Here is a 25,489-nt window from a genome sequence, read left to right on the forward strand (position 1 = left end):
TCCATTCCAGTGGGACATTTCACATGATTTAGTAATAGTTTACTTCTGATTCAAAATTTTAATTTTGTTGGTACCATTTTTACAGTCAGATAATTTACCTTACGTGATGTGACGTTTGGCCCCGGAACCGACGTAAGGAATTCATGTCATAGTCGGACATATTTTAACAGGGTCATAACGGACATGCGCAGTAGGCACTGAACGACAGGAGAGATATCTTTTCTACTAGTACTGCAGTTGTTAATGCGCTTTTGCTTGTATCATATCAAATATAGATCCCAAGCTCAATAACACTCTTTTACCAACACTGTATAGCTAAACTATAAAAAACACACCCGTGTTATCAGCCATTTTAGCCGGCTGCTAGCTTCCTCCGTGCAGCAGTGGGATCATGTTTACTTCCCAAACCTCGTCCTTCCAGGATTCAATTGACGTGGAAGAGAGAGATGACTTTGACAGCGAAGAAATTGCTGGATACAGCCAAAAAATTCAGCTGAACTGCTACTACACCATCTATCTTTATCAAGGCACAAGGTAATGGCCCGTATTACTTATCCCTGTTTCTGTTTTGGACAGGTGGTGTTGCCATAAGATAACAACAAAGCGTTATTTTCTCAGTTGAACCTGCGTATTGTACTTTATTTTATTTTACTTTATAATTATTGTTATTTATTGTCGGATTACTTAATGTTTTTCACAGTGGCTGACCCTTACACACATTTTTTTCCCTGAATACATCCAGGAAAAAATCCCTGGTGTGTAATGAGTGTTTTTTGTTTTTTTTTCTGTACCACTGTATGAATTATTATGCTGTCTATGATTCTTACCCAAAGGCACTCTTAAGTTGTTGTAGTCACCTGTTCCTGAATCTTGTGACAGTGATGCTCTCGCAGCTAAAACCAGATTTGTCCATCAAACTAACCAGATGATGAGTAAATTGTCAATTGTCTTAGATCTGAGGCTTCTGGGGAAAATGTGGCTTGGAACCAGAGAAGAGCAGACTCCACAACCAGTCAGGATGACTTTAGGTAACAAAGGAGCCATCCATCCACCTTCTCTTTGCTTTCACTGGTCGTTTCTCTTTGGCTTTCCCTGTTGTGCATTGGTGTATCCACGGGCTGCCACCGGAAATCCAATCAACATGGAATCAGTTCTGTTGTCATTTGTGATTTTGTTCTGATTGGTCATTGCCTTGCTGCTGAGTTACATTGCCTTTAGGTCTCTCCCAATCTCAATCAAATGGAGTTGACAAAAAGTGAATGAGATTCCTTTGAATGTCTGGGTACATCGTTGTAGAACAACGGCTAAATGTGTTCTCTCAGTGACTGTGTGTTTTTGACACCCAGGGGGGAAAATGCACAGTTACAGCTATGTGACTCAGTTGTGTGTTGTGCTGGATGTGGCTTCTGGTCATCAGCTTTCTCCATCTCCTCTCCATTGACTTGAGTGGCTTCCAAATTTCTCATCCCCTTCGCTTGTTGCTTGTATCCACACTGACTCTCTGCCTTGCCCACAGCCTGACACTGATTGACAGCAGCCTGCCATCAGAGGCGGAGCCTGAGCTGCGGACCTACATTTCAAGGAGGCTGAGCAAAGGAGCCCTGCTCGGGGGCATGGGCAACATCGCCACTGTGGAGCTCAGGTTATTATTTGACATTTTTTGCATCAGTAATACTTCATAAGTGAGTTGGTTAACACAAATGTGTTGATAATTTACCCTTCCCAGTATCCCAGAAGAGGCGGTCGGCTGCTACTGTTGTCTCCTGGAGCAGGAGAGGTCTCCTGACCAGCCTGATGCTGATGGCAACGGATATGTCATCTGCTTCATGGGTGGCTCTGAAAAAGGACTGAATTTATATCCTTTTTGTTATATTGTTATAGTGCTTCCACATCATTGTATCTTTGCACAGAGCAGCAAGTAATAGTTCCACTTCCTTGACTCAGTGCACATTTAGATTAGAGCTTGACAAATACGTCCAAGGCCTGCATAGCAGCCTGCAAACCCCTGAGGTATGAGAATATAATAACATAGTAATGAAATTGTCTATTTATCATTGCATTATTAATGCAGGATTGATTTGTCCTTCTTATCAGCTGCAAAACCTTGAAACTGAGGTGCGTCCCTATCTGAGCCGGTGGTATGAAGAGTCTGTGATGCACATTCACCGAGTGGTGCAGCTGGTGCAGAGCAACATCAGCTTCTTGCTGCATGCTGTGAGTGATTTTCACTATTAGAGAATGTTCAAAAAAAAAAACTGCTCACCTAAAAGGCTTGATGGAGATAATGGAGATAAGATATTAAATAATGGTTGGAAAACATTCTGATCTTACGTGTTTCTCATATAAGAGAGCGCTCATAACCATGACCACAATTCCCTTTCTTATGGCCGCTCATTGAAAGACCCTGTCAAGACAGTTGTGTACATTGTCATTGTTGACTGTGAATTTATGTTGATTGCTCTGCATTGAAATAATCATTCTGTTGAGGGATCTTGCTTAGTAAAATCTTTTGTGATTAAAAAAAAAAAACAAATAATAAACAATTATTGGTTATGTTTCTACATAGTAATATCAACCTGTGTCACATTGGTACTTGTGCTCATGGTGAACAGTGGACTGTTTCCTCCTCCTCTAAGTGCTGTGTCACCAAAACTTTACAATGTCTGTAGTATCGATAGTAAAATGTCATGTTTGGAATACCATTGAACTGGTTTGAGCTGCACCCACAGTAAATGACTAAATCTATCTTGATGCATAGATAGCATCCTGGGTAACAGGAAATGTATTTTTTTGTTTGTTTTTTTTTTTATTTGTGTGAACTGTGCCTTGGTATTTGGTATTATTTACCCTGTGCATTAAAATACTGCAATCTGATTGATTTACCTTGTTATTACTGCAAATGTAAATTTTCTTTCTGGATACAGGCTCTGAGTCATACACACGTGGATGTCATCAATTCAGATGAGAGGACAAAGGCTGATGTGTCCAGGTGAGTCAGGTGATAGGGCCCACATCCACACTACCATATTCTTAAATCAACTAAGTGTACTACTGCCTGTAGTGTATTTCCATGTAGAACAGTTTAATAGCCAAGTTACTTGTTCGCTTTTAAATGTTTCTTGTACTCTGCACCAGGTTCATTAAAGCAGCCAGTTTGCAGGGTCTGTCCCAGCAGGACACCACAACAGCTTCTCTGTGCAAGGCTATCTCAGAGGACACACAGTCTGACCTGGTTATAGACTGCTCCACCAACCCACCCACTCTCTCTAATACCGGTAAGTCATCCTCCATGACATGCTTTTGACGAAGAAAAAAATATTAGCTTCTCTGTACTGTCTAAGCCATAAGTGTCTAATAAAGATGTTCTCTCTCCGCAGTCAGTAATCGTTTCTGTGATGACTGGATTCAGGCCTTTCTAAACGCTGCGGAGCGTTGTAATCCTTTCCTGCTCAGACAGATTCTGGAGAACTTCAAACTTAAGGTGGGAAAACAAACACATAGACAGATTCTAGCAGAGTTTTTAAGCTTTTTTGAAGAGCTGCATCTAACAGCTATTTTCATAACTGATTAATCTGCTGATTATTTTCTTGATTAATTATTTTATCTCTAAAATTGTATAGAAATTTGTCAAAAATGCCCATTGTAATTTCCCTGAGCCGACAGTGATGTCTTGTTTTATCCTAAACATCAGCCCAAAGCCCATAGATTTTCAATTTATTGTCTCATGACAAAGAAAAGCAGCACATTTGGGACATTTATAAATGATGTTTGGTATTTGCGACTGAGAAATGAGTGATGATCAAAATAGTTGCTAGAGTAATTTTCTGTTGATTGACAGTTAATTGACTAATTGTACCAGATCTACTTTTTGGGGCATAGCCGCAACATCCACGGTTTGATTCCCAGCTGGGTGACCTTTGTTGCATGTCGTACCCGTCTCTCTCTGCCCTTGTTCCCTGTCTCTCTGTGGACAATTAAAGGCAAAATGCCAAAAATAATCTTTAAAAAAAGAAGAGAAAAAAAATTCTCCCACTAGCCCACAGTGTTGAGAAATCTTGGGACTACAGTTCTCACTTCCTCTTGGCAGATATGCAGGTTTTCTTTCCTCTTCTGTCTCATTCTTTCATCCTGATCTCTTCCCCTTTTTCACCTCATTACTTTTCCCCTCTTTAGGCCATACAGGATATGAACAGCCTTAAGCGCTTCGTACGGCAGGCAGAGATGAGTCACTACGCCCTGTTTCGCTGCTGCCAGTTCCTGCAGGGCTGCGGGAATGGGGATGTGTTGCTGCAGAATGCCAGGGCGGAGCACAGCGACCTGCCTGAAGCCTGTAGCATCATCACTGTCCTGGAGGAGTTCCTCAGGGAACAGTCCCAGGCCCAGGCCTGATTCCAGTACAACTCATAACTCCCAGGTTGTGGCGCCTGCATACTTTATCTGTTTATCTGTCAGTAAGACAGACAGCTCTACCAGCCACAAAGTAGATTAAGTAGATAAATATTCTAAACCTAGCACTACATCCAATTTTAAACATCAGAATGGCAGATAAAATTTGGCAGAGGGGATATTTTTAATTTGCCAGCTGTTATGGCAGATTCAGAATTTAAATAATACTTATAAAACGTAAGTTTCCTCTTTTGGCGCCACTGCCCCTTCTTAACTAGAATAGTGGTTGGTCAGATCTGGAAAATGTACTGTAAAAGACTGACATCTTACACTCAGCTTCTCTTTTTGTTTGAGCTAATCAAAGTTTATTGACTCAGTAAAAATGGTGCAGTGATCTTAACAATTAAGGTTAGTTCAAATTTGGAAAAAAAAAAAAAAAAATCAATGTGAACATCTGTTCAGATGCACTTGTAGAGTGGCATTTTCCCAGTCTTTCCCTTTTTGCAAACATGTCATGTGAGTGTGTGTAACAATACTATAAACCAAATATTAGTACTAGTGTTTTGCTAACTGACAATTATCACAACACAGATCCTGATCCAAACAAACTCCAAGCTTCTGCTCAGTGGAGCGGATTTATCTATTGCTAATCTGAGGTCCAAATATTCTTTTAGAATTGTTTTGTATTTAATTTGATTGCACAGCTTTTCTTTTGTGAAGAAACATATTGAAAGTGCACAAATCACTTTTACGCATCGCTTGTTACATAGGCCTTATTTTTGCTTACATTCCAACCCAGTACTTGCACTACTATATTATTTTTGTCAGAAGAATACTGCTACTGTATGTACATACTGTATGTCTATCAAGTGATATTAGATATCTGATTAATTCTTCTCTGGGAATGCATTGTTGTAGATATAGTGTAATTTTTGGATATAATGTGTACATTAGGACAAATTATTTTCTGTTTACAAACATCTTCACAGCCTTCACCAGCTCAAGAGTTCATGAGAAGAAAATGGGCACTATGTGACCAGTCACTCACTACATTTAATAAACTACTGCATAGTTTAAAAGGTTCTGCAATATTAATACCCACAGAAAAAAATGTTCTAACGAGACGTAAGATATTAAATAAACAAATAATAGAAGATGATTTATTAAAGTGCTCACAATAATATTAGCATGCCTACATTTTTTTTTTTATCTGCGACAAGACACATTTTTATATTCCATTAAACCCATAAACGGTTAAACTCAATCATTCCCATTAAAACCAGTCCAAAGTGTGGAATACAGCAATATCATTGTTGGTGGTGTATACTTTTAAACTGTGAACCCTGTGACAGGTAGATGAGTCATTTTACTCGTTAACCACAGTGTGGCTGACCCACAGTGCATATGTGTAGACATTTCTGTACAGCGTGTTGCCTATAGTTATAAATGACTGTGTGTATCTCGGCCTTGTGTAGACAGAGCTCAAATAAATACCACAGTTAAACCTCTTGGTTGTGGTTGTCTATGTTGTCTCACATGCAAAACTTAAATAGCAAGACAGACATGATTAACATTTGTTGTATGTGTTGCATAAATACCGTTTGTTTTCGCTTAAGATTGAAACATGGAGATATTAAGCTGCCTTCTGTACAAAGAATTGTACCCTCCAGTCCATCGCTGGTAGTCCCTCATCATATCCTCCAGTAGACTCCCTCCTCAGGCTGTTCCTCTGCAACCAAAGAGAAACAGCTGAAACTGTGACTCTTACAAGAACGAGTGAGAAGATAATTAACAGAGACGTGTTTCTTAAGCTGAACAGTGGCAGTTGCAGGAAGCAGGATTTACCTATTGTGTGATGAGACGTCTCCCTCAGAAGAGAGCTCGGTACGTCATATATGCTTTCTGTTAGATCTGAAATGGATTAAAAGGAAATTTCCATCAAACATCATCAAATAAATGTTCACCATATGTTATTATATAACCAAGTATTTTAAAGCAAAGCTGCTGTTGAAATAAACTTCTCACCCTGGTGTTCTGCAGACCTCCTGTATGAGAGAGGAACGTCATACACGCCCTCGTCCACCTCTGCTGAAACAATCTCACATATCTCTGAGGAGATGTAACGTCATACATGGTAGGGTCAGTTTAACCATTACACTGCATGTTATGTTATTTTGAATGGTATGTAGACTTAGGTATTTTTAAGACCATACTGTTTCTAAGTGGTAAAACGTCATAGTGTCCTTCTTGTGTGTCCTCTGCATTGCTTAACCCACTGGACCACTGATGATCGTTTAGACTGTCACCTGAAAACAGAGGAGTTTGGCACTTAGTTCACAATAAATCAAAGACATAAAAGACATGTGAAGGTGCAAACCAATTTAAAGATTACCAATTTGCTGCTGGTAGTTACAGGCTAACAGTGTGTTTTCGTATGTGGGCTCCTCACTGCTCAGCTCCTCAGACTGGGACACGGGTGGCGTGGCGCTCTCAGCCTCGCAGTGAGAGTGCACCGGAGGAGCAGGGGCAGAGAGTGGCCGAGCAGGCAGAGACTCCATCACACTGTCGCTGTGTGAGCAGATGGGTGCGCCGCTGTGAAATCTGTCTCTCTCTCTCTCTGTCTCACGCTCTTTAATGCTGAGGGGAAAAGAGAGTGTAAGGTCAGCCATTGTGTTAACAGCAAAAACAACAAGGAAAGTCACCCAAATGCACATTACTTACCGTGTGCTGCTGGACTCTGAGATCCTAGAGGTAGAGAGGTTCATGGCTTGCCACAGGTGTCCTACCCACTCCTTCCTGAGAGCAGCTGTCTCCGCTGCCTACACACACACACACACACACACACACCCATACGCAGATTTGGAGGCAAATTCGACAGGATTTGGGTTAAAGTGGCCACCCTGAGACCAGTCCTGCCACCCTCACAGCTCTTGCATTCACCAGCTTACATGAAACTAGAACTCTATCAGACCTCAGGAGTGACTCACCAACATTTTTCTCTTTCCGTTTGTCATGGTGATCTCGAACATGAAGCGCTTGCTGTCAGTTCTCTGGACCTCTCGTACCGACTGTACCTGGACCAAGAGGTGGACAGATACATTCTTGAGCAACTACAACCTATGTGTGTTGACTACAGACAAAGCAACAGTGGAAGTAAATTTAGTAATACCACAGAAGAGAAACATTATTATATTATTTAAGCATCAAAATATACTTGAAAATCCAAAAAGTAAAAATGCTAATTATCCAGATTAACCCATTTCTAGGTTTTTTATATTGTTTTATTGTATGTATTGAGGATTTAATTTGTAAGCAGTATTTCAGTGTTGCAGCTGGTAAAAGAGGGGTTAAATGCAACAACTTTATATACTGTTGGGTAGCTTAATCTATCTAAATTCATTACATGTGGTATTAATTATCCCAATCTGCAGACTAGCTAGTGACTAAAGCTGTTAAATACATACAATGGAGTAAAAAGTACAATATCTTCCTCTGACATGTACTGAAGCAAAGGTGTAACGTAGCATGGAATTAAATTACATAAGTAAATGTTCTTTAGTTACTTAAAAAGCAATTTCCCACCTATCACTGTAGTAACTGGTGGAGGACTTACTGTGTAAATGTAGTAATAGCCTCGCAAGTGTGACTGTAAAGACAATAATGTCAACATGATAATGTTTGAATTGAAGTCAGAACTTAAAAAAAAAAAAACATTTCTTCAAACACTGTAATCATCTTTTAGTTAAATGTTTTTTTGGTTTTAGAAATAAGACGTACAAAACAGGATCTTTACAAGTGATTTCATAGGTTGAGTCTGACTCATTTCAGTAGAATTCAAAGGACTTTACGCCAGAGCGAATGTCTACTTACAGCGCTGCCATTCTTCTTGGTATAGAAGAACAAGGTTGTATTCTGAAGCCTGAACCAATATGTCGACCACCTCATTTTCTAAAGACATAAAAGAATAAAACAGTAACTAACAGTTTTTAGACTCCATTTTCCTCACATGAAATACAAAGAAATGTTGTGACTTACCAACGTATCTTTTCTTTTCTGCAGGAAGCCTTCAAACAGTAACTTTGTCCCATCTATAGACATGGTAGCTCACGGTAGAGAGTACTTTCACAATGTGGCTACTGGTTTCTTTATTTCCATCTACCTGTGTAAAGGGTGCAACTTCCTCCTCTCACTAGCTGAGAACAGTATCGTTCACAACCCCATCACTAACCCACTTCTCTATTCTGCTTCTCAAAAGTCCCAGTGGTTCCAAAAAACAGTTGATCTTGCATTTAGTTGACGCATCTACTTTTGGAATGACGGATTTTACTACTACTCTTCAAGTACACATACACACAAACACAGAGGCATCAGTGGGTGTAAATGTCATTTATTACAGATTTTTAAAACCATTTTATTTTCCTCTTTGTTGTGAAATTAGCTGTCATTTCATCCAGTAACACGCATACTGCAGATGAAAATGCTGGAAAAGAGAAGAATGAGAAGAAACACTGTCATAGTTTTAAGGTGGGAGAGATGCGCTGATGGCTGTTAATAGCATAATCCCCTGCTCTATGGTGCCTGTAATGTCATAAAAATATAATATGAGGGACAAAGCTCTATTTGAAAACCAGAGAAATAAAAACAGAAGCAGGTAGTCGTAAATTGTACACCACGAGGACAGCTTCCATAATACTAAGTACAAAAATACATGGAAAATGTAAATCCCTCCATCCGTTTCATGCGGTGCACTCAAAACAGACAAGAAAACAAAGAAACAGGTTAATAAATTAACACACAAAATAAACAAGTGCATGACCTTTCTAGTGTTAGACGTAGCGCTGTTTTGTCCCAACACCTGGCTGTGTTAGGCATTGCTTCTGGCTTGTGATGCTTGTCTACGGGAGTCGGATTCTAAAATCGTTGAGGAATACATACATGATATACTGCATATACACATCTATAAACAGATTCAAGTCCCTTTGTGGTGATTCTGTGTATGGCTGTCTCTCTCTGGTCTCCAACCATCTAACTAATAATACTGACCTGAGAAGAAAAAAAAAAAAAAGGGGGAGGACTGGATCAGCTGAAAGTATCCAGTGACTACTGGGGTCTGATCTGGACTAGATGAACAGATCACAGAATGCATTTACAAACTGAGCGTTAGACAAGTGGTATTTCAAATGTAATAGTCCCCCAGCTATTTTCCCCCACAACATAAACAAAAAACTAAATCACTCTTTATTTTTAAATGCATATAAAATGTACCTATGATCTTCCTCATTTGTTTCTTGCCCTTGTTGCATTGTGGGAAGGGGATGAGGTGGGTCTGAGGCAATGGGCCTGGTTGGTTGGTTGGTTGGTCAGCCAGTCTTTGAGAGTCTTTCAGGTAGGGGGGGAGGGGGCAGAGTCAACAGAGGGACCTGGGGAAGCAGGAAGTAGCTGCGTCGCGCTGTCTCATCACCGCTGTTTGAGCAACGCTCTGTACATGGCGAAGCCCAGCACGGCAAAGACGGTGGCACCGACGCTCGCTCTCAGCCAGAAGGTGGAGTTCTTCAGGTCTGCCTGAGCCATGTGCCTAAAGGGAGGAAAACCAAGACAGAAAGCAGGTGAGGGGAAAAACACGGCTAGAAAAACAGGAAGCAGCACAAAAGACGGTGGTTCCATTAATGATTTTTATCCCATTTGTAAAGCCACAGCGAGGTGAGTTGCCAAATGACAAAACCAGGACATGTGCTCTGTTCTAGTGAAAATTTTTTCAATCAGGACTATAAATGACCCATACCAGTGTCCTGTGATACCAGCTTGAAAACAGGAACACATGCTTGCTTTTGACATTTGGTTTGGTTTTGGTTTGGGGAACAGCACCAGACAATAAAGCAGTTGGGAGAAAAGAAGAAAAGGTGTTGGACAATGAGAAGCAGCTGCTCTAAATCGCACAAGGAAGCAGAAAAAAATTTAACTAATGGTTTTTACTGCAATCGTATGGAGACCTGGAGTGTCAAAAACAAAAATCAAATATTATTAATATGATTTAATATTATATTATTATTGTATAAGGCAGTAAACGCCCCTGCCGCAGCAATATTCATTTACAAATTGAGAATCCATTATCTTATACATTACATTATATATCCTTACATTTAAGAGCTCTCACAAATGACAAAAAGTTGTGTTGAACAGCCAAAATGTAAAGTACTGTATATCCAGATCTCCCAGTCCAACTTCAAAATAAACCCATATTAACTCCAAGTGTTCAAACACTGAGGACCTATGTAGACTGCAATCAAGGAAAGCTTATGAACAAAGCAATGAAGGAGACAGCAAAGCAGATAGAGAGAAATCCCAGTGGCATATGTTGGCATGTGGTTTCAGAAAACCTTCCAGCATCTGATCAGGGTGCAGCACTGACTCATCTACAGTTAAACCTGAAATATACACACACACACACACGCACACACGCACGCACACACACACACAATGTGCTCTAACACAGATCATTTGTGCTCCATCGAGCAGCCTTTAAAGATCCCAGTAAGTCCAACTCCAACCTTTCGGGACATAAATGTCAACATTAATTTAAATGATGCTCTGACAACCTGTTGCCAAAGAGGACATAACTGGATTTTTCCAACAATCATCAGACCTGTAATGAAGCGTACTCGTCTGTCCATCCACATGTATAATAACACAGTATAACATCCTTCTCTGTGGATGTGGTTTCCGCCTTTACCTGTCTGAGGGAATTAGCTGCCCAGTAGAGGCCTCCATAAAGATGGACCCCTCCACGTTGGAGATGGCTGAAACCTGCTGCGTCAGGCTGAAATCCTCCTCTGACAGCAGGCAGCCCCCCACAGCCTCCACCCAGCCCAGCAGCCTTCCTCACACACACACACACACACACACACACACCCAGTCACATAGTGGCCCTGGGTGTGCTCATACATATTCTCTCAAATACAGTAGGTAGAGCTGGGTGATACCTCAAAATAATTTTTACCGGGGCTGCAACTAAAGATTTTCTCCATTAGCAATTACCATGGTGGGGTTTTTCTTGTCTTTTTTACTGTTAATCATTTATTTGTTTGGTCTAGAAAATATTGAAAACAAAAATGTCCATATAGTTTTTAGAGTCTTGTGTCTTAAAATGTATTTTTCTAACCAACAGTCCAAACCTCAGAAATACTCAGTTTATTATTACAATAAACTATGAAAAGGTAAATATTTGAGAGGCTGAAACCAGAGAATTGTGAGTATGTTTGTCTTAAAAAAATAGTTTAAATGACTGATCAGTTATCAGAATTATTGCAGATTTTTTCTGCTGACTGACTAAATCGATCAACTCAAATACTGACTCTAAAAATCATGTGGGATTTAGTGGTCATGACATTATGACATAATTTAAAAATAGTCATACTGTTCATTTCATCAGTGTCACCCAGCTCTAACCATCCCGAAAAGACAGAATTTCAATCACCACCTGAACCGTTGAAGCACAAACACAACACTGAGCACAACCATACCTGGTCAAAAGTCACTGCACACTTAAAACAATGAAAAGCTATGCAGACACACACATCCCTTCAATACAAACTGTACACACCACATGGCAGCCAGAAATGCTGTGGTTCTCTTTGTCACCAGGTAAACTAAATTTAAAAATAAGTTATTGTCATCATCTTCAAGTGTGATTTTTTTTTTTTTTAATATAGCACAACTTTGACTTTGACAGTTTCACAGTCCTTTCCCCTACCTTCTCTAGTTCATATTTTACAGAGACAGTTTGGCAGCTGTCATGCTGTAAATTTTTTGATTGTTAAGTTAAAACCCATATACGTCACCAGGGTCTTCTCATCTTTTTGAACACAGTGGCTCTGTAGACTTTGTACTAATGCTGCTTGTAATTTTCTTGAGAGGTAATTTCAGTATTTCATACTATGCAAGATGACCTGGATAACAATGTTACCTAAATTCATAACAAGTAGAATTAAAATAACATAATCTCAGACAACCAACCCACTTTTCAAAACACACAATGGGCATTCAATGTGGTGTGTCAGTCCCCGACACTGCCAGGGCTGGCCAGTTAATATCATGCTATTAATAGCATCAGAGATTAAAAAGGCATCAAAACAGAGGGTTAGTGCTGGATGCTCTGCCTGAGTCCATGAACACCCGCCCACAGGTCCAGGCCATTTCAAGGCTTAAAAACACAACAAACATATGACAAACTACCACCCCGTCCAAAACCATAAACAGCCATTCAAACCCAGTGTTTACATTCAATAAACCTCCCCCATCTTATTCCAAACACCAAGCTCTTCCTTACAGTAGAGATGGACAGATGAAAAAAAAAAAAAACATTCCCAGCTGCCAGTAGTTGCCAATATTTTGCAGAGGACTGAGACATGCCACTGGTTACCCAGAGAGAGGTGGAGAACAGGTGAGCCATGCAACATAAACAGCAGGCAGGTTAGCAGAGGGTGAACACATGCAAGAGGAAGAGAAAGAGGGGCAGCCAAAAACATGTGTGTGAACACCTATAGAGTGGAAGGAAAAACACAAAGACAGGAAATACAAAATAGGAAAAACAGAGTGAAATGACAGGGTGATTGGTACAGTGAAATACAATCAATTTAAACATCAAAGAAACACATTTTGATTTTAAAAATCAGACTGTTAAATGTATGAAATCTCAACCCACAGGAGGACCAGTGAAAAGGAGTTTTTAATTTTGCGTATGTGCAGAGTGACTGATACAATTAAAGTGCTTTACAAAATAAAGCGTCTCCTGTGGGTGCAGACTTCAGTATTAAGAATGGAAATGAAGACAAAGTGAGACTGAAAACATCATAGATAATCAATCAAGCACTTTTTGATAATTGATGAGGGTTGGTGCCATAAAGACATGAACAGACAGAAAGAATTTTAATAATCAAATCACATGTCAAACATGCAGACATGCAGACTTCAATGACGTTTTCAGTTTGAACAAAACACTAACCAAAGAAAATGGTTGTGTTTCTCTCATTTTCTATGCAAATTATCTTGTGAGTCAAGATTTACAGTTTGCATATCCACTGCAGGACAGGAGGGAAAAAACATCACTCTATTTGGTCAGCATTCATCAGCATTAAACAGCTGACCAACATGGATATGGTGTATTTATGTAAGCATTATAATATTCTATAAAACAACAAATTAATTAAATATTAAATATACTCTGAACTATCCAAAATACAAAAGAAGACAACCTGTTCCTCTGAAATATTTTTTTTTCCATTTCACATTGGGGTCAGTATTGGGGGTTAAGTTTGCATGACACAAGCAAAGAACTTCATGCATTGTTCACTGACACACTGTTACCTCCCTGGCTAGCAGCCTGTGTGTTAGCTGGCACAGCACGGTCACACTTCGCTGTGTGAGTCTGTACAGAGAGCAGGTGGGCTGGTTGGAGCTGGAGCAGAGACCAAGATATCTGACATGACTAATGGGTTTGAGGTGAATGACAAAAGGAAGTGGATTTCACTTTTGATTTGGATGTGAAGCAATATGTAAATGAGGCCATATTCACAAAAGGTCCTCTTACAATAATAAACAATCAATGCAATGACCATGATAAAACAAAACATTAACTGATATATGGAGAACAAGGGACAAATAAGAGTTTTGGAGGGAGGTTATTAACATGAACCCAAAAATCTTACCCATAAATATGCTGTTAGACACTAAAATATCTTTAGAGCAAAAGAGTTTAAATTTATAAATATGTGTATGCTGCAAGCACAGCTACTTATTCCTCTAAACTGGAGAAAGCAATAAACTGCAAACTTATTGGATGGTTTTGATATGTTGGTGAGCTGATGTGATGAGGCTCATTACCTGCAGTGTTTAACTGTGAGCCAGTCTGAGTGATTAAGGAGGTCATCTGGGCTGCCTCTAGCTTCTCTCAGGACCTACTTTTAGCACTAAAATACTTTGGTAATTACTCTTTGCCCAGCTGAAACAATGGCTTCCAGCACAGATGCTGGTTGTTTTGATTAGAGACTATACAATCAAAAGATCGTTTCATTGTTTCGTTGCCAGCAAGCATCCACCAGGTGTGGGAGTGTCCTACAGGTGGAAACGCAACAGTAAACAAAAAGAGAATTTCCTCCAAAACAAGTGTAATTCAACACCACAAATGGAAGACAGTTTGGCACAGGCTATCGCTACCACTACGTTTGACTAGCCTTTTTCCCTGCAGTGGATATGTTGTGTAAATCTGACACCAGGGCGAGCACTGAAGGAAAGCAAAGGAACTGTCACCATCACTAGTGTTAGAGAGCTTGGGTGAAAAAGGAGCCCCTCTGTGACCCATCCTGGTGGTCCAACCCAAGGGTGGGAGACACAGAGAGGAGGAATGAGTCTATGTTAAAACACTAGAGTTTATTCTATGAATGAACCTGTTGAAAACGACCCTGCGGAGTTGGGCCTTAATACTGCGCAGCAGCTCCAACTTGAGGAGGTTCTGACACAGGCAATAGGTGCACCTGTTGGAGGCACACATGCAGCGGAGACGGGCGTGGCTGCGGAAAGACACACAAAAATGTGTATTCACCACCATACAAAGACAATACGCACCACACAACAGACACAGAGGAGGAGAAGGCCAGAGCCAGAAGGATAAACATCTCGACCATGATTAACCACTAGACTAGATGAAAGCAGGACCTACTTCTCGGAACTGAAACCTGTACCGCTGCCCTTTACTTCCACCTCCCCAGCTCTTACTTTAATCTTTGTACAGACAACCAAACATCTGTGACAACTTACAAAGCTTAAAGAATAAAACATCAGGAAACAAAAGGAGAGGAAAACCATAAAGAACGAAGGGTCAGTCACACCAGCAAAGGAAATCTTTTTGAGGGTGGTGAATTCAGAACAATACGCAAAAGTGCTCAAAAGTTTTTCTATCTGGTGACCAATTTTCCACTACATAAACCATTACCAGTTTATAAACATAAAGCATCAGATTTACGCTGGTCTACAATGTTAGGCCAGTCTTAATTTTTCCTTGCTAAGCACCTAGCAATCAGTGACACCAGCCAACCAGTGGCACCAGAGATGTTCTGCTAACAATGATGTGGAGAAAATAATGCAAAGAGAAAGAGTTTTTAGAGACCATAGCAATCGGTTGTATACATAAATATATATTCAGCATCGAGGATATTGTCAGTCACTGTCATTTGCCCAGGAAATATCCTAAGTCTGACTGATGAGTTACTAGAGGCACTGAGCCTTGCCACATATTTTTTTTACATATTTCCTTTTATACACATATTACACACATATTGTTAAACTCTACAGTATGATGTATGTAACTCCTTCCTACAAGACATGACACTTAGACCTTGCTGACTTTCAGGTCGGGACAAACACACAAACAGTAGAAGTCACTAACAAGAGTGTGTTTAATTTGTTTTGGTTGTTAGGTAGAGAAGTGAGGAAACCAAAGTCCTCATCTACTGAGTGCATTAGGTAGCTGATTCCAAGAGCCTGTCCAGATACACACATCCAGGAGAGACGTAAAAATGGATAGGCATATGTAGGGAAAGACAGGCATGGTGGATAAAGAAGTAAGACTCAGAGGTGTATAGGGTGAAACCACAAAGGGGTTTAATACTCACGGGTACATGGCCATGGTGGTGAGTCTAGTGTAGATGTCTTTGTTGGGCGCTTCAGTCGTGTTGCACGTGAACGGCTGAGGTGGGTGGAGCTTGTGCTTACGACAGAACTCGTGAGGTGAAAGGCTGTAGTGCTGTCGTACTTCATGCAGGTCCGACTTGGCAGCGATCACCACACACGGTGTCTTGCTGTCTATGAAGTATTGCTGCCAAACACAAGAGTTCAGTGTCACTAGCTGGAACTGCATGAAGCCAAACTTCAGTGCTTCCAATAAACATTCTTCTGTCCACTGAGACATACGTCACCTACGCACCTTGTACACTTTGGCGCAGTATTCAAAAGAGCGTGGACTGTTGATGTCATACACCAGGCAGACCACATCACAGGCCAAGTCTGCCTCTGACAGGAAGTCAAAATCTGGCATCACCTCATGGAGCTTTTAGTGTGCAGACGAGACAGGTGAACAGGAGGAGAAGGAGAGACAGAGTGTACAGATGGACGGATTAACATTTGGCAGAGTACTAATGCCAATACACAGTTAAGTGTAATACATTAAGATTATGTAACAGTGAATCCAAAGAGCAGATGATGAGATGATTCCTCTGAGTGAACGGCTCTTACCAGCAGGTACTTCTCCTGACCATAAACATAGGTTGTACTGATGGCATAGAAGGACTTGTGGTCTTCTCTAATCCGCCTCTGTCGCTGTGGTGGAAAATAAACAAGGTCAATTATTTACACATGTGCACACAAACAAAAAAAAAACAAACAAAACACCAGTCAAGGTTATTTACATGTTTATGAGCTGATGCCCTTCAACCGTGGACTTCGTTCTTTGCCAACTCTGGAAGTTGAAGCTAAAGCACGCACAGTTTATGTGGTCTGAGTTCAGTAGCACACATGTTGGAATTGCCTTAGGTTTCAGTCGTTTGGGCATTTTAAATTTGTAAATAAAAAAACAAATGAGAAGCCATTAACTATCACAAAAAACCTGGAGAAGTCTTCATATCTACAAAAGCAAAATGTGATCAAGCGCAATAGAGAAAGATTTAGCCAACTAATCATTACATACAAGGATCACTGTGATTTGAATGTCCATTAAGGAGCTGAAAAATAGTATCAGGTGAAAACAAATCAGTGTGGAGCAATGAGAAAACTAATATGCCACATTTCCATCATGCTCCCATCACATTTTTCACAGTTAAAAGTTGACTGGTGCGCGATTTACATCCTCTTAGAATACCCTCTTCTTCTGCAGAAGTTGAACCACCACCAGCTGTTTACCTTGATGAACCAACCCCTAATATTCATGTAATAGTACCGAACTGAAACATGCATGAATTCCTGTTTTAGATGGAACCTGCTTAATGGTCCAATCCTGGCTTAAAGCTTAAAATTTGGAGCTGTCAAACAACCAATACAATCTAGTCATTTCTGAAACACTGTTAGCACATAGACAGGTTCTGCTAAACTAGAAGCAAAGGTACCCACATAGCCCTCTTGGAAGATGCGCTGCAACACCTCCAATGTGAAAGTCTTATGTTTATGGCAAGCTCAGAGCCTGTTGCTGAATATTCAACATTGAAAGACATCCAGAGTCACTTACTTTGCTGATTGAAGATTGAACTTTGAGATTGAAATTACAATGCTTTAAAAACAAGTTTCAAGGGTGTTAAAATTATCTGTACAGTTGATTTCCACCGACCTGGAGATTTCTTCCCAGGAAAGCTTGGAGGAAGCCGCTCTTCCCGCTGCCCCGTGCCCCCAAGACGTTGCAGCGAAAGACGCTGCGCTGGGTCTGTTTCTTCTGCAGATCAATGCGCTTGTTACGTGTCACTGAAATAACAGGGAAGGCAAGAACATACAGTGAACAGTGGAAACATGCATTCTTTTGTAACTAACCTCTGATAAAAAGCAAAGCTCAGAGCCAGTTTAAAGACAGAAAACATGACTTGAGAAGAAACAAATAAATTCACTTCAAAATAGAGTTGAATTTAACTACAGTCTCTCACCTGTTATGGCAGCTGCTTGGGACTCCTGTTCATAGATGATGGAGTAGCCGAGGTAACCTAAATACTCTAAACTACGCTGTACATCTAGATATGTTGTTAACCTACCACAGAAAACACATAATTCATGATGAGTCCACAGTGAAAGTATTTAGGTTGCATTAAACTAAAATAGGTGTGTGTGCATGTGTGTATTAATAGATATGTTCCACACTCACGTCCACTGCGAGAGGTATCCCTGGTATGTGATCCATCCCTGATCGTTAGTGCAAACTGTGTTGTTCACATCCGGACCCCAAGGCATGTAGGGAAACACTTTGAACAAGTCCTTCACCTCCTCTGGTGACAGTGCGCAATCTCTGTCCTGGAACGAGCAAAGTGCAATCGTCACATAAATTTAACCAAGTCTGGAATCTCTTTGGGCACACAGAGATACAATATATCAAATAACTGAGCATAAAAGTAGTCATTCTGGAAAAATATAAACTGTATTTCAAATTTAATAATAGTAATAATAAAAAAGACATAAAGTAAGACTCACTTTGTCATGCTTGTCAAACACACTCTGAAGGAAGAGGTAAGCGTTGTGATTAAGCTCTGTGGTGCAGTCTGGGGGGATCTTTATCCTGGAATGAACGGACGGAAACAGACATAAAACAAGTCAAAGGAAAATAATCATTAATCAGGACATCCTGTTCTTTCTATTCTTCCCTGTCCCCACTCTACCTTAAAATTCAACAAAAATAAGCCTTTAAATCTGGACTTACATGGGGAACAGGTATTCCTGTGTGAGCTCCAGGTCGTCATCATAACCAAACCTCCTCAGCACAGTCCAGGTGGTCTCATGTCGACCCCGCTGTATGAAGAGGGTGTGCAGGAACAGGAAGCCTGCGATAAAGAACAGAATAGGCTTTATTGTCACCGTACAGTTAAGTACAACGAAATTGTGTGTGCTCCACGAAGACAAACAGTGCACTATAGAGCCAGTGAGTTGCCATTTAAAAACTACTGAATTCATGACAGAAAAAAACAAGCAGAAACGGGAACATGAGTAATGAAGAGGAGGAGGGAGGAAAGAGGAATATGGAAAAGAGAAGACGAGGGAGCGTCTGACCTTTGAGTGTGAGTCCGTTGTCCTTGACTCCGTCTGTCATGTTCCTCCTGACCACGTTCTTTACATCCTCTAAGGCCTGGGGTGCCAAAGGTGTATTGAAACACGTCCTCTGTATACACACACAATAAGTAATGCATGACTGACCCAAAAAAAGGTTGACAAGACAATTGCCACAGGAAAGATTTGCTTCATGTCTACACCTGCCTCCCTAAACTGGTCGAGCCATTTCTCCTTATATCATACAACACAGCCTCAGTCTGAACATCACAAAAAATCATGTTCACTAAAAAAGTGGAAAACATTACCTGGAAGAAGTTGAGCTCATTGTCATTAAGGACGCCATCATTGTCCAGGTCAGACACTTTGAAGATTCTAGTTAAAGCCTTAATGCAAGAAGGCTTCAGCTGTAAAACAGAAGAAATGCATTCATTTAAGTGGTGACATGTAATTCTGCAATGCACACAGCTTTAAAACGCGGCAGCCAGCTTTACAGAAACACTGATTCAGCTTTTTCTCTCCCACTAGCTCTGATACCAGTGCTCTTTGTCTTCAATATAAAATATGTACATATCACTCACTGGATAAGTGACATGAGGTGGTTTTTGTGTGTTTTGCTGAGAACTGACTGAACAACTGACTACACTCCACATTCCTAGTCATTACTGTTCTTTCTCTCTCTCTCACACACACACACTCACACTCGCACTCACTTTACATTAAGAGAGTGACTGCATCCTGAAAACTCATCAAGAGCCATTTCCAAGTTGTAGTCGATTAGTCGACTAGTTAAAATGCTGTATGTGTAGTTCCTGTATAGATCTCACCTCCTTCTCCTCTGGACAGTACAGGGGTCCTGTCGGGTGAAGAACGGCCTTCTGGGCATAATAAAATAACTCAGAGATGTTCTTCAGGTTTTTGGCAGAGCACTGAGGGAACAGAGGGAACATATGTATGTAAATGCCCTGAGCAAGAGCAACTCTCATCTATACAGACCTGAATGATTCACAGGCGCTTCTACTAGTTAATGCATTTACTCAAGTACAGTACTTAAGGATAATTCTAAGTTATATGTACTTGGTTTCAGTGTTTTAATGTTATGCTATTTCAGAGGGAGATACTGTACTATAAACTCCAATAAGTTACTTGTTCCTATCTATAATGTTCATGTAAAATATAATGCATTTTCGTACATTTTTCCATATTTTACTGATTTTGAATACAAAATAAGTCTCCACTGATTAAGAGAAAAAGATCAAACCAGAAATGTAAATAACTTGAAGAAGCAGGTCATACATCTGACCCTGAGCACTGAGCCAGCGGTGAAACACTTTGTTGACCTATTTTTTCCATAAGAGACCGACTCCCACCAGCTGTGTGTCTGTTCCTAACTGTATCCATGGTGTATGTGCCTTCCCTCACGTCCTCCTCACCTGCTTCTTTTAAACCTGTAACTAATCCAACCGCGGAGGGCATGACTGAGCCGTCTCATGCGACAGAGGGAAATTGGAATTGAATGGTAACGCAGAGGCCAGCGTCTTCCATGACAGCCATGCCTCTCAACATACTCACAGTCTATCAGTCAGCAGGCCCTGGCCTCAGTAATATAAATCTATTAACAACTCAGCCAGAGTGTAAGTGGAGTCAGGAGCTGGACTGCAGTCCAAGAGCAGCTGGGGGCAGACCCGTCTCGAACACAGCCAGCCTCACGCTGACAGTCACTGCTAGTATTGAATTTTCATATCTCATTTGCCACTCCATCGCTGTGAAGTGCTTCATCGCTCTGATATTTAACAGCTCTGCCTCAGTGGATCCATAACTCTTATATGTGCATGAGTGTGTATGTGCACTGCAGCGATCTCTTACCTCTACACAGGTCTCAATATCCTGGTATTGATTCATGATTGGCAGGATGGTTTCCATGCTGCTGTGTTCCACCAGGTCCGACTTGTTCCCCACGAGGATCAATGGTACCCTACCATTCAGCAAAATCATTTATTAATACATTTAAGAGCTGCAACAATTAGTTGATTGACAAAAATCTTTGATCTGCAACTAATCTGATCAGATTTAGCCTGTTTTAAGAAAGAAATTACAAAATTCTCTGGTTGCAGCCTCTCCAGTGTTTTATATCACTGTAAACAATATCAATAGAAAACAAGGTTATGGACTGCTGGTTGGACAAAACAAAACATCTGATGCCATCAACAAAGACTCTGGGTAAATCAATTAATCAATTAATCAATTAATCGATTAATTGAGAAAATGGTCTGCAAGTGAATCGATAATACAATAGACAATAATGGTTAGTTTCAGCCCTACTACATTATATTCATTCAGTGATCTTAAACTTCAGTTAGTATGCCACAGACATACCATCAATAAGAAGATAACACAGTAATATGTTTGTTTGTTTTTTTTTTTTAAAGTCAACCAATCAGAATTACAATCGGGATGCACCAAAAAGCAAGTGAGTCTAATATGGAACAGACTTCCGAGATCAAGTCTAAGTCAGATCAGCAGCTGCACGTTACCACTTCAACATGATAAGAAGAATGCAGATGCAGAACCAGCAGCCTAGCTGACGTGACTTTCAGGGAAGACACAGATGTATACACAAACACACATCTATTGAAGTGACACGAACACACCTGCTATCTTTGTCCGTTCTGTCATTTATAAGGGGAATCCAGTGGCTTGTCACCTAGAGGAGAGAAGCACAACATCAAACACTGTACCCAGCCAAACATTCATCACACTGATTAAGATGAGAGGCATATGGAGCGTCCTGTTTCAAATTCGTATACGTATTTGATTAACTGCAACAAGCACAGAGAGAAATCATGCTCACCTTTTCAATGGACTTCTTGTTGTTGACTGAGTAAACTATGCAGATAACATTTGCCTATAAAGACAAATAGTAACATTAGCTTGTGATGCACTAAGAAATAAAGGGGTAGAGACATTATGTGACCGCATGAGAGTAAGATTTAAGTCATACCTTGGATATTTCTTGATACAGCTGCTCATCTGACTGTTCTGCTTCTAAAATGAGACCAAAAATGCTCATAATTATAGTGTTTGACATGTTATCAAGCCTTACTGCTACCAAATTGATTGATTACTATTAATATGGAGTAGAGATGAGAGATGAGAGATGAGTAGAGAAGAAGGGGTGGGTTTGGGGGTTAGGGGAAGGTACCTGAGTAGTCCACAATGTGTGTGGGGACCCTCTCTGGGGTGACGTCAGCTGGGATGGTGATCTCCTCGGCTCGAAGGGGAACCTGTAAGACAGAGGACAATGATCCTAAATGCTGACAACAAGCAAGAGTCAAGCAGTCAGACAAATCTGCAGTATTAATGGTCCAGGATGTGTGTGTACACTGAGCAGATACCAGGATGAGTTCTATAGTAATGTGTCTGCTGATACATACCTCATCAGGAAACTCTTCACTGACCAGAGACATAATCAGTGACGTCTTCCCCACTTTGGCTGTACACAGGACAAGGACAAAATATTTATATTACAATCTGGTATAACACACATCTTTTAAAGACCATGGGTCATTAACATGTGACCTCTCTACCATTTCTTAATTGAGTGGTCTGGGTAATGTGTTCAGTGACAGGGAACAGAGCAGTTGAAAGGGGTTAAGAGCAGCAGCCAAGTTTTACATTTCTCAAATAAACACCCAGTAAATTCCAGCACAAAACAGACAATTAGTTCATTATTAGTTCATTATTCAATAAGTCTGTCTCAAGAGTAATACCCAATTATTTTAATGACCAGTTAATCGTTCTATTCACTATTCTATTCACAAGCAGAAATGCTGTACCTTTGTTGTTTCCATCTCATGGGAATGTAAGAATTTGATGATTTTCCCTCTTTTATATTACTGTAAGTTGAATATCTTTGGATTTTAAATGGTTTGACATCTTATAGTCAACAGATTAATTCAACAATTCAAATAATCATGATGATTAAATGCTAAATGCATCCCTAGTTTGCACTACCACTTGCCTCTCAGTGTCTCAGCAGGAAAGTAAGTCACCCCACAAACTGCACCCTGCTGAACTTCACAACACTGAAGTCGGCACGTAGCATTTTGGCTGCATCTCTGTCAGGAACAGTCAGTACCAGCTTGCCTAATGTGGCAATGTAGGCCATCCTGCATAGCCACAACTGAAATATAAATAGTCCTGACAACACATGTGCTTTAAAGAGAACAAATAGACCAGGTGAAACACAGTTCGACTGGATGGGATCTTTTGCCTTTATGGCTTAATTCTGCTCTCACTCCAGAGTTAAAAGGTTGAAATCACAAACTAATAACCCATAATTCTGCTTAACATACAATGCATCTCTGTGCCAACTAGAGCTGAAACGATTAGTCCATCAACTGAAAATCTAACGAGCAACTACTATTATACTATATACTATGACAATCACTGATCAATACAAAAGTCATACATGCTCTTGTTCCAGCTTCTGAGTGAAGAAGATATACTGCATTCTGTATCTTATGTAGCAAAATTAATATTTGGGGGTTTATCAATGTTGGTTAAACCAAACAAGAGATGAGAAAGCATCACTTTGGGCTTTTGGATTGGGACTTTTCACAATTTTCTAACTTTTAATACACCAAACAACTCATCGAGAAAACACTCCCTCCGTTAATCAAAGATGAAAATAAGAATATTCTGCAAACCCTGTTCCAGTAATACATTTTATACTGTAGAGTAAAATTTATTTTCCTATTATTTTGTTTTACGCCACTAGCCTATAGTTTTCTATTGATTTGTACTATGTAATGTGTTTCTGTACAACCTAGTCAGGTCCAGTACAACAGCCCTACACATTTAGATTTTTCATGAACCACTTACCCACTTAACGCCTAGAGGGAACTGATGTATTGTACAATATTAAACTGTAGTTTGTGGTAGCCTCATCCTCAGATTGTGTCTGGATAATGGGAGGCAGTAGGCGGAGTATGTAGACATGACAGCCCATGGAAACACTGGTGAGATAACATTTAGCTATCATGCACCATGTGACACTTGACTAGCTCGCAACACCAGACAGAAACCAGTGCTTCAGATTCTTACTCTCTTCAGACTTTGGATAACCTACAGTCACTGTGGGTGACTTTCAAACATTGTCCCAGCTGAATTTTTCGGCCTCTCGGTGCACATTCAACATAATCTCACTGTTAGATTCACCCACTTCGTCTGCTAGCAGTAGCATTAGCTTTCTGCCTAGCATGTTAGCCAATGAGCCATTCAACCGTTTAGGATTAAAGACACCTGCTACTTACGTTCCCCTACGAGTAGTATCCTCACGTCCTTTCTCATGTTGGAGCTTGATTTCCTCAACAGAAAAGGACAGTCTTTATTGTCTCATGTAGTCCTCCTGCAGCAGTTTACCTAACCGTCGGGCCTGCGCACTCGCGTCCTGCCGCTGTCAAACTCCCGGCGCCTTTGTAGGACAAAACGGACGGACAGTTTGCGGGTGCTCCTTCCTGCTTTCTACGCGCTTTCTTCTCCACTCGCGACTTATCGGCTCGGCAGAAATGCAATTTAAGAGGTCGTCTGCGGCGCATGTATCTGAAATTTCATGTTAATCTAGCTCTTTTTGGCGCTTTCCTATCTTTTCGCAGTGGGTGTTTCATGGGCATGCCCGACCTCCACTACCCGGCGACTACAGCACGCCGTACAGGACAAACTTCATTTAAAAAATTTATAAACGCGTTATGCTGCCCTCTGGCGCCAAAAATGAACTGCATTTATTTTATAATTCATCCACTGTGACTAACTATAAATCTAAAGCAGTCTAACTGAGAATGTGAAGCACTTTAAAATATAAAACTTCAGTTTGGTGTCATATGCTTCTCTCTCTCTCTCTCTCTCTCTTTTTTTTTAGCTAATTTCATTTTATGCAGTTGAAATTGTGTTGCATTATACAGGTGTTTCTGTTATTTTGTCCACCCATTTATATGAATGAGGATAAGATAAACAACACACACACCTCTCTGTATAATGCAATGCAGTTCAACACACAAATATACAAAATACAAAATGACCATACAGTTGAAAAAACACTGCTTTAAAACAATTTCAACACAAACATTCACAGAGGCATTACAGGAGTGTTGTACTAGACTTCACTACTTTTAACTGTGCACTTCTATTTATAAAAGTGTTGATGAAGTCGTGTATGCTAAAAATTTACATTTATGAAATGAATTGGAAATGGAAAACACTTGTCACTTGTCATGAAAATGATTTTTTAAAAAATCTGGAAATCAGAAAACTGGAAAAA

General features: G+C 40.3%; 3 protein-coding genes across 9 annotated transcripts; 1 reads left to right on the plus strand and 2 right to left on the minus strand.

Annotated features, from left to right (window-relative positions):
• The first annotated feature begins 155 nt into the window (after positions 1-155).
• lg11h17orf75 (linkage group 11 C17orf75 homolog) lies at positions 156-5,894 on the plus strand. Its single transcript, XM_018671855.2, has 10 exons — positions 156-534; positions 954-1,028; positions 1,517-1,642; positions 1,727-1,855; positions 1,950-2,010; positions 2,095-2,214; positions 2,925-2,989; positions 3,136-3,275; positions 3,378-3,481; positions 4,174-5,894. Exons 1-10 carry the CDS (start codon positions 392-394, stop codon positions 4,387-4,389), a joined length of 1,179 nt encoding a protein of 392 aa, XP_018527371.1. The 5' UTR covers positions 156-391; the 3' UTR covers positions 4,390-5,894.
• On the minus strand, positions 5,520-8,634 carry LOC108880389 (uncharacterized). 2 transcript variants are annotated; one of them, XM_018671889.2, is made up of 10 exons: positions 8,422-8,634; positions 8,257-8,334; positions 8,000-8,032; positions 7,374-7,460; positions 7,108-7,205; positions 6,779-7,023; positions 6,600-6,692; positions 6,412-6,495; positions 6,232-6,297; positions 5,520-6,115 (listed from the first exon to the last, which is right to left on the minus strand). In XM_018671889.2, the coding sequence occupies exons 1-10, from the start codon at positions 8,482-8,484 to the stop codon at positions 6,078-6,080; spliced, it is 885 nt and encodes a 294-aa protein (XP_018527405.1). In that variant the 5' UTR covers positions 8,485-8,634; the 3' UTR covers positions 5,520-6,077. The 2 variants fall into 2 exon arrangements, with proteins under 2 accessions (XP_018527405.1, XP_050929886.1); XM_051073929.1 differs by lacking the exon at positions 8,000-8,032.
• A 123-nt stretch (positions 8,635-8,757) lies between these two features.
• rhot1a (ras homolog family member T1a) lies at positions 8,758-24,889 on the minus strand. 6 transcript variants are annotated; one of them, XM_018671798.2, is made up of 21 exons: positions 24,486-24,889; positions 22,605-22,663; positions 22,373-22,454; positions 22,172-22,215; positions 22,022-22,075; positions 21,822-21,874; positions 21,037-21,145; positions 19,998-20,099; positions 19,479-19,577; positions 19,174-19,282; positions 18,827-18,947; positions 18,601-18,685; positions 18,278-18,423; positions 18,063-18,163; positions 17,756-17,886; positions 16,672-16,755; positions 16,364-16,486; positions 16,053-16,255; positions 14,829-14,951; positions 11,117-11,260; positions 8,758-9,961 (listed from the first exon to the last, which is right to left on the minus strand). In XM_018671798.2, exons 1-21 carry the CDS (start codon positions 24,520-24,522, stop codon positions 9,844-9,846), a joined length of 2,127 nt encoding a protein of 708 aa, XP_018527314.1. In that variant the 5' UTR covers positions 24,523-24,889; the 3' UTR covers positions 8,758-9,843. The 6 variants fall into 6 exon arrangements, with proteins under 6 accessions (XP_018527314.1, XP_018527321.1, XP_018527337.1 ...); XM_018671805.2 differs by lacking the exon at positions 11,117-11,260 and having other exon boundaries at positions 24,486-24,888; XM_018671811.2 differs by lacking the exon at positions 8,758-9,961 and having other exon boundaries at positions 11,123-12,923; positions 24,486-24,888.
• Between the last annotated feature and the right edge of the window lie 600 nt (positions 24,890-25,489).

This window comes from Lates calcarifer, linkage group LG11 (assembly GCF_001640805.2).
Source record: "Lates calcarifer isolate ASB-BC8 linkage group LG11, TLL_Latcal_v3, whole genome shotgun sequence".
Taxonomy (NCBI): Eukaryota; Metazoa; Chordata; class Actinopteri; family Centropomidae; genus Lates; species Lates calcarifer.